General features: G+C 42.7%; 1 protein-coding gene across 5 annotated transcripts in view; it reads right to left on the reverse strand.

Moving 5' to 3' along the window:
* The window catches only part of pax5 (paired box 5), a 37,591-nt gene that overhangs the window by 10,172 nt on the left and 17,419 nt on the right, over window positions 1-10,000 (reverse strand). For all 5 annotated transcript variants that reach the window (XR_007193562.1, XM_048243832.1, XM_048243816.1 and 2 more), the window contains exons 7-8: window positions 4,328-4,457; window positions 880-981 (exon numbers count right to left, since the gene is read on the reverse strand). Coding sequence is in view for 4 of the 5 variants with exons in the window: in XM_048243832.1 (XP_048099789.1) it covers window positions 880-981; window positions 4,328-4,457 (232 nt within the window). In the remaining variant the exon portion in view is untranslated. The remainder of the gene's footprint in view (window positions 1-879; window positions 982-4,327; window positions 4,458-10,000) is intronic.

Genomic DNA, 10,000 nt, shown 5'->3' on the forward strand with positions numbered 1-10,000 from the left:
GACAGCTGTGCTACTGCGACATGCACACACACTCACAGACATCCTCACTCTCACACACACACACACACACATGCATGCATGCACATTACCCCCTGGGAATCCTGTCAACCTGGCGCAGACAGGGGAGAGGAGGAAGTGGCAGAGACACCCCCCCACTGGGATTTAACCAGAGAATAAAGGGAGTAAAGAGGTGAGAGAAAAGCAGGAGGAGGAGGAGGAGGAGAGACAGAGGAGGAGAGGAAGAGAGAGTGTGGGAGACAGGGACCTTCAGAGTCAAGGGATTAGAAGAGAGACAATGAGGAAGAAAGAAGACAGATAAAGAAGGGACAGGAGGGACGGAGAGAGAGAGAGAGAGAGCAAAAGAGAGAAAGAAAGAATCGCCTAAGTCTTGGCTATCTGATTTGGATCTGGAGGGTTGCTCTAAAGCTGGGTGAGGGAGCTCTTGATTGAGCACATTCTTGAACACACACGCACACACACACACACACACACACACACACACACACACACACACACACACACACACACACACACACACACACACACACACACCACCTCATCCTATTCCATCAGGAGCTTTAAATGAAAGGTACACAGTTCAAATGGACACCTCTCCCCATTGGGGAAACCACTGTCTCTCTCTCTCTCCCTCTCTCTCTATATATCTACCACTCTATTCATTGTTGTGAGTTCTCTATCACTTTCGATCATCATCTGCCTCAATCTATCACTTTATAACTGCCTCTTAACTCTCTCTTTCTCACTTTGTGTGTGTGTGTGTGTGTGTGTGTGTGTGTGTGTGTGTGTGTGTGTGTGTGTGTGTGTGTGTGTGTGTGTGTGTGTGTGTGTGTGTGTGTGTGTGTGTGCATGCTCACTCACCAGGCACCATGCCACTTAATGAGGGGGCTGAGTAGCTGCCTTGCCCAGCCGGAGGGACGTGAGGGGGGTACCCAGGCAGTGTGGTGCTGGCAAGGTCACGACCTGCAACCAGACAAACATGAGTTTCCTCTGCTCAAAGAAAGTGTACAAACACACCAAGTAAAGCCTAAAATGGCCTCACTCTGCTCATGTGCTACATGCACCATTGGCAGGAAATTCAGGAGGATACTGATAAACAGGCATTTTTGAGGCAAAGGCAAATATCATCTAGGACAGGGGTTGGCAACCCCGCGGCTCCAGACCCGCATGCGAAACAAAATGTAATATTGTAGGTCCATCTGAGTAATTTATATAATTTTCCACCTCAATTGACTCCGTAACCGTAGCCTGCACAATATTGTTACATTTGCGGTTCGTTGCCATGTCAATATCAAACAAAATCACAGATTTCCCTCCATTTCAGTCAACTAGAACACTTTAATTGTTATTGTTGATGTGTGCGCTTGCTGTAGGCTAGATAAGGAAAATGTCAAAAGGAAACGCCAGCGACCACAGTTCTTGGCCTTGAACACAAGCGGGCTGAAATGGGAAAGTTTCCATCCGAAGACTGATTCTGAAAATGCGAAATGAACTGCCCGTTATATATCGCACACTGCAACGAGTTAGTATTGCTGTGTTAACCCTATTCCACTTGCATGTGAGAAATCTCTCACATATTAAAAATATAAAGACAAACCTGCGCTCACGTTTAAGGGCAATTCCGTGCAAAACTGTCACATCCATAACGCCAACACAATGCCATGGTATTTAGTTGGCGTTATGAATATATGACAGTTTTGCGTGGAGTTGCCCTTAAATGAAACTTGCATGAAACTTAACCTCACTGAATATGAGCCAGCCAGACTCCAAGGCCATCACCAAATCTAATCTCTGGTAGGCCTAATGTTCAATTTCGCCAATGACATGTCAACGAAAATTGAGTGTTGTGTTGTTAACTATGATGTTACTTTGCATACCAAAGGACACTGGGAAAATAGGGGGTGGTGTTTAGCCTACATGGGAAGCCTAAGGCCTATACTTCTGTCATTCCACTTTACATTTCAAGTTACTTGCACATTACTTTTAAAACTAGTAGAACATGTATTAAAAAACCCTCTGTTGAATGAAAGTAACTAAAAAGAGATAAAAAAAAATACATTTGGTAAAAGTGGCTCTCCAGGCAAAAAAGGTTGCCGACCCCTGATCTAGGAACTCCAGAAGGGTTGTGTTGGTATGGCTTCTCTGTGTCTTTCTCCTGCTGCCTTGCTCTTTCTATTAGTACATGGTGAGGATTTATAGCAGCATTAGACTACATGGCAAAATGTCAGGTGGATCATTAATCTGTATTTCAGCTGTAATGCATGGTCAGGGAGTGGGACTCATTTGTCATCATGAGACCTTCACACACTCACACACTTAAAGCATCAATCCCACTCTTTCACATAACCACTGACCAACAGCAGGGAGGAGTGGACAGGCAGTAGAGAAACAGTGTGTGTGTGGGGGGGTGAAAACGGACATTGAGAAGAGAGTTTATACACATAATATTTTCACAAGAAGCACATTAAAACCGTGGAGATTCTAGGCTTCCATTTGATCACTCTCCCAGTTTCTCTCTTGCTTTCCACGTCTCCCTGAAGAGGAGTTTTACAGTGTGTTGATGTGACAGTGAGGCATTAGCGCAGACTGGCTGCTAATCCGCCTTGGGTCACAAAGCAGGGCAATAGAGAGAGAGAGAGAGAGAGAGAGAGAGAGAGAGAGAGAGAGGGAGAGAGGGAGAGAGAGAGGCAGAAAGAAAGAGAGAGAGAGAGAAAGAGAGAGGCAGAAAGAAAGAGAGATGGTCTCCTCACAGTGGGGGCAGACAGGGCCAGGTCCTCTGAGGTATGGAGGGAGGAAAGGAGGGGTGGGGAGGAATGAAAGGATATTTCAGTTCTCCACAGTGCTGTCACAGAGGTCATCACTCCCACAAGTTTTATACTTTTTTATATATCAAACATATTAAACTATCCCTTCATTTTGTCATTCCTAATCTCTTTCCCCCACAATAATCTATAACCCTTTCACCTTTTTGAAGTCTGGTACCAATAAAATGTACTGTTAAGAATAATAATTTTGTTAATTTGTGTGTGTGTGTGTGTGTGTGTGTGTGTGTGTGTGTGTGTGTGTGTGTGTGTGTGTGTGTGTGTGTGTGCGTGCGTGTGGACGTGTGCATAGGTCTCTCAGTGTGCCTGTGAACCAGTCTTACCCACACACATGCATAAATGCATACACATCTCCTTCACCCTGTCTTTCTCCCTCTCTCTCTCACCCTGTATGTGAATGAGCAGAATCATGATCTTCCTTGTCAACTGAAGCTGTAATCCCCCCATGATGTTCTCATTAGCAAGACTGTCTGAGTGCCCATCAGTCTGGACCTAATTACAGCCAGCCTGTCCCAACCCACAGAGAGGGGGGAGAGGTCTCACGTGAGTTCAATTAAAAGTCTCCATACACCACTCCTATCCCATGAAGGCCAGAAATGCTTAGAGCAGTTTAACTGAGAAGCACACGCATGTGGTTATACACACTGGGGACTTCTACAAATGTGGCCCCTTATGATGAAATATTTATGTTAAACGGGCATGTTCTGTGCAGCAGTTTCAGCGGATAATGGGTGAATAACTGGTATCATTACAGGGAGTAAATGAGAAGCCAGTCTCAACAGCTGACCACATTGACACCAGTTCAGAGTGGAAATTGAGATGGTCAGCATTTAAAGCTATTCATTGTAGAAAGGCATGTTACTGTATTTGGTGGACTGCTCTTGTATAGCAACACCATGATGTTGAGGAAAGTAAAATGTACACTGTTTATGATGTATTCTGTATATGTGTATGTTTATGTTTATTTAGAACAAATGCGTAGAACAAATGATCCTACATGATCTTATCCAGCGGTTATTCAGTGGGTTTGCTTTACCCATTCACTTTATATGGACACTATCAATAAAGCTGTTTCTGTAAAGCTCAATGGTGAAATGTGACGGAACGCACTGTTGTGTAGTATAGTGCCACTATGGTGTATAACCCCCAGGCCGGCCTGACACTGATGAGTTCTGGCCTTGTGGCCTATGCACACTTTTCTTGCCTTTAATTAAACTGTATCAAGCCATGCCACCAAAAATAAACAGTCAGGGTTCAAATGAGAAGTAATTTAGCAGACATAAAAAAAATTCAAGTATATGCATAAGCAAGTTGTTCAGAAGAGAAATATCTGTTGTGTACTAGTGACAAGATGTTGTAGAGGTTGAACAATTATTTTTCCAAAAATTGGCCAAAGCACCTGAGAAAATCTGTAAAACAAACAAACTTGTGAAGACTTTTTGCATTTTTGCAAAGAAAAGTTAACAACAAAGTATTCCAAATCATACCTGCCACCAAGGGGTAGGACTGCGGCCCTGACACGCTGGCTCCCAGCTCTGCTCCCGTCTGATTGGCTATGCTGTTTTTCATCTCCTCCAGGCCCCCGGCAAGAGACGCCATAGCGGAGTAATCAGATGTCTGGAAAGAACACGCCAGAAAATCAGATGTGAGGAGATCTTCAAACTCATAAGATCTCCTCACATACAGATGCACACACACACACACACGCGTGCGCGCGCGCACACACACACACACACACACACACACACACACACACACACACACACACACACACACACACGGTCCTATTGATTTATATGGCTGACCTACTGGTGACCTGGCTAGTCGGTTACTGTGACCTACTGATCATAATAACCTGCCTCAGACATGCACATTGTCTTTCCCTGCCACTGTCTCTCTCTTTCTCTCTCTCAATCTCTGTCACACAAATGCACACACACACACACACACACACACATAGAGAGAGAGAGAAACACACACACACACACACACACACACACACACAGAGAAACACACACACACACACGCACACACACACGCAGGCACGCAGGCACGCGACGCGACGACGCGACGCGACGACGCGACGCGACGACGACGCGACGACGCGACGCGACGCACACACACACACACACACAGTCAATGTTAAATGGTTTTCTGGATGCACATATGTGAAAGTAAAACAGCATGCCTGCTGCCTTCACTCTTCATTTGGTAGAATGATGACATCGAGTTGGCCCCACTCAGCACCTTTGAGCTGTGTGTGTGTGTGTGTGTGTGTGTGTGTGTGTGTGTGTGTGTGTGTGTGTGTGTGTGCCACTGTGTGTGTGTGTGTGTGTGTGTGTGTGTGTGTGTGTGTGTGTGTGTGTGTGTGTGTGTGTGTGTGTGTGTGTGTGTGGTTTGGACGTGAGAGATGACCCTTTTAATGTGACAGTGCTCATCAACAGAGTGTAGGCTATGAACTGTGACTCTTCCAATCATGCCTACGTCTGTGCAGAATGCATCCTCCCGCAAACCCCCCCCTCACTGTCTCACCCCCCCCCACCTCCCTTCTCTAATGTGTGTGCATGTAGATGTGAGGAGAATAGCAGCGGTAATTGAGCATTATGAAGTTTGGCCGCACAGTTGACAGCTTGCTAAGGAAGATGGATTATTCTCATTTTTCACAGTAAATGTTGTCAATTTTGGAACTCATAGGGCCATCAACCCAAACCATACACCCGTACACACACACACACACACACACACAGGCACACAGAGAGAGAGAGAGAGAGAGAGAGAGAGAGAAGAGAGAGAAGAGAGAGAGAGAGAGCACAGCTGTGACAAGCACACAGGCCCAGTTTGTGAATGAGAATGTGGGGACAGAGTTGGAATAAAGAAATCTGTACATGAAAAATAGAGAAAATAGAAACAAAGCCAAAAGGAATCTCTCTGACTACATACAGTGTATACATATACATAACATATAATATTATTATTTATCTGACAATGGCATTGTAGGATACACAGAATCAAGCTCTAGTTACACATAAAACAGTTAGACAGAGCTAGACTGATAGACTAATAGACAGACAGACAGACAGACAGACAGACAGACAGACAGATAGATAGATAGATAGATAGATAGATAGATAGATAGATAGATAGATAGATGGAAAGAAAGAAAGATAGATAGAAAGAAAGATAAATAGATAGATGTTCCAGTGTAGTATATTTGTTTAGCTGTATGTTCACACATTTAAGAGGAGCCCTACTGAGCCCCCCTGCCACCCGTCCCCCTGCCCCTTCCTGCCCCCCCCTGCCCCTCTCATCATGAACACATGGGTCCTAATCACACAGAGAAGCCTCCCCAAATCTACTTCCTCATTTCCATAATACTATTTTCTCACCTGGCACCTATTCTACACTGTCTCTCTCTCCCTCTCCCATCTCCACACTCCTATTGCCTTCCTTTTCTCTCTCCCTCTTTCTGCTCTCTTGTCTAGAGTGGAGGCAGAAAGGCCCACAAAGAGAAATGAATCACTGGGCGTATCAGCGTCCGTCACAGAAGGGGGGGAGGCATTTAGGGCGCGTGCAGCATTAAACGAGACTGACTGCTGGGGGAAAGCATTTATCCCTGCATCTCGCCGCGCTACACCTGTCAGCCCACAGAGTGTTCACACTCACCGTACAGCCAGCATGCTGGGCAAGGACACACACACACAAACAAGCACACACACATTCAAACAGCAAACATACAAACCAATAAAATACGCACACATGGACAAGTAGTAGGGATGGTAAGATGCATAGCGTAACCTTTTAGGGGTTACAGTTAATGCTCTGTCACTTCGGTACATTTCTCAGATCAGAATTATAAATCTCACAAGTATTTCTTCAACCTCCACATCATTCTTTTGCACATCCTTCACTAAAGCACATCATAACAGCAATTTCTCATTCTTTTGAAAGAAAATTGCAAATGCTTTGGCAAACAAATGCAAAAATGGGAATGTTGACTCCTCATTCAAAGCACAATTGTTTACATATGATTGATGATTACATTTCTTTAAAGGTAAAGAATAAAAGTAGAACCTCTGAGACCACCGAGACAGAGTGTATGCCAGGGCAGCAGGTCCCTGTCACGCGTCTTCCCCATTGGCCCTGTCACACTGGACTCCACCTGCACCTCATTAAGAGCTGCTTTTAACCTTGTCCGAAAGCTCATGGCATGCCCACGTTCTGACCTGGTTATCCTTGTCCAGACTGTCTAAGATTTTGCTGGTTTTGACCTTGCCTGGTTTTTGGACTGTATGCTGTAGCTACTATTTTTGGATTCTCTGCCTGTTGGACTGGTTTTTAAAGGCACTCTAAGGGATGTTGGGTAACATCACTTCTGATGTTGTTGACGTTCAAACAAAACAGAGAGCTAGCTCGCTACTCCTTCCCCCTCCCTCCCATGCAATTGAAACTGTCCTAAACATGCATCTCGTTGGTGACTTGAACAGTTTGTTATGTTTTTATGGTCCAGGCTGGACCAGGTTGTGTTGCCATTTTTGGAGCCTGGGCTGTCCACAGAGACCGAGTGTTTTTACAGTGTGTTCAGGGCACAGGCAGCTAGCGGATAGTGAGGAGATGTTTGCTGTATGTGACAAAAAATGGTTTAGCTTAGAAACCGCGTAATATTGCTTAGAGCACCTTTAAAGGAACTGTATGTAATATTGTGGCCAAAACTGGTACTGCAATCACTTTCAAATTACTGTAGAGCGGTGTATCCCCTCCCCCTCCCCCCTGACTGGCAGAGCTGGTAACCCGGATGCCGAAACGCTACTGACTTTGTGATTAGTAGATAGGTGGAGGGTGGCGCATCAGGCCAAAACACAACATATCAACATCAGTTGAGGGCTGCAACTTTACTTTTTAAATGACAATATCCTGGCCGGACTACTGTTGTCAGTGATATAAGTATTTGAAATGAACATGATTTCTTAATGTCTAGTGACATATCAGGGCCATTTTATGATTAATTGAAATATATGTCTTACATCCTTTAACTCAGGCCTAGTATTGTAACTGTATGACTTGTTTGTTCTTGTTTTCATGTTCCTCCTGGGCCTCCAGTCATGGCATGTCTTCCTAACTTCATATTTTCTCCATTGGGGACTACAGAACACAAAATCTTAGCTTCCTTGATATCATCCACATGGAGCTCATTCATGAGAATGGGTGGGGTTTGTCCAAAGCAGCATCCATTATGTAACATTCTGTCCAAACATTCTGTCAAGAAAAACAGCATTAAAGCTGCAATGCATTTGGCGGTAAGGTTTCTGAATTCCAGGGGAGTATCTGCATTTTACTTGAGTTTTTATTTTTCTTCCTACACTCTTAAAACGAATGTGTTGTCCCTATCTGGACACAGATGTGTTAAAAAACAACGCAAGTTGTGTTGTTTTCAACGCAAGTTGTGTTATTTTCAACACATATTGTGTAACAAATAAAAACGGAATAAGCACGGTTTAATCACACACATCCATATAATACGGGTGCAGGATCAAAGATACGGTTCAAAGAAAAAGTGAAGATCTACACACCGGAGAGCTCCCATTTAAGTTATTTTTTATTAGTAACGTTTCAAGCCCTAGTCTGAGGAAGGGCCGTAAGGGCTTGAAACGTTACTAATAAAAAATAACTTAAATGGGAGCTCTCCGGTGTGCGGATCTTCACAAATAAAAACGGAAACAACACAAACTGTGTTGTCCCTATCTGGACACAGAGATGTGTTAAAAACAACGCAAGGGTACTTTTTGTGTACTTTTACTTTTACATTACTACATTTTTAATATTAAATGAATTACTCCACTATATTTTCATTAGCAGCATTAAGTACAAAGTAGGCTAAAATAATGTGCTAATGAAAACAAAAGCCACAGTTCCCATTATGGGACGTTTCCCAAAAGCATAGTTGCTAACTACGATGCATCTTCCATGGTAGCGTCACTGCCAAATCTGAGTTGACAGTATTTGAGCCTCACGTTACAGATACGTTAATGATACAGAAATACGGTGTTGAAATTCGATTGTGGTCACATTTTAGTACCAAACAAATTATGCTAACAAATTATGCTCTTATTTCTTAATTTTCCAAAATGAAATAAAAAATATTTTCCAAAATTAAATAAACATTTCCAAAATTAAATAAAATAAAACATTATTTTGAATACTATGTATATTCCAGTTCTGCTATGGCTTATACACTGTAAGGAAAGGTTTAGTGAACTGAAATTGTTAATTATCACCAGTAATTATCATAATTATCAATTATGCTGATTACTGTTCTATCTATTTGAGTAAGTATTTTATCCAAACTTTCTGAATGGAGGTAAAATGTCCATCATCGTTATCATCAGATAAAATTATTTTGTTCTCAAGGAATTGAGCCAATTGAGTCTTTCAAGTTACTTCTGCAGCCTGCTACAATATTCTTCAACAATCACACTAGAGCCTTTTGAATTAAATTGTTGTCAGTGACATTAAGCACTCAAATTGCCAGAAAATAATATTCCGTTTGTTAGACATGCAATAATATATGCAGTATTTTGACATACCATGACTAAAGAACTTGCATTTAGGTGAAGCTGACATATACATTGACTTTTGCTTTTGAGACATAAACTGTCTAAACTGTCAGCTAAAAAAGGGGCCAAATGTAAATGTTGCTGAAATGTTTTGATCCAATCAAGTACAAAAAGGCAGAGATAAACACACAAAGGCAGAGATAAACACACAAAGGTTGAATTATGTTAATGCTAAACAACTTGACAGATCACCACAAGCCCTAACCTTTCATGATAACATCGACGCGTTCGAAAAATAACTCGAACACCCCAAAATACAGAGAGCATAAATACTAATATTTGAATTTAAATGGTTTCTGTGCTAAAAGGAGCAGAGCAGAGGTGACTCCCCTATAACCTTGAAGGCATAAAATAGGAACTGAGAAGAGACATTATACCAGCTATGCATATGCCATACACTTGCGTTTATGTCTATGTGTATTTAACAAACCCATATGTTGCTAAAGCATGTATGTATATATGTATATGCATGTGTTTGTTTAATGTATCTTTGTGTGTGTGAGAGAGAGTGAGACCTAGCTTTGATTTATCACCTGCATAATGTAATGT

Source organism: Alosa alosa, chromosome 1 (genome assembly GCF_017589495.1).
Source record: "Alosa alosa isolate M-15738 ecotype Scorff River chromosome 1, AALO_Geno_1.1, whole genome shotgun sequence".
Classification (NCBI taxonomy): domain Eukaryota; kingdom Metazoa; phylum Chordata; class Actinopteri; order Clupeiformes; family Clupeidae; genus Alosa; species Alosa alosa.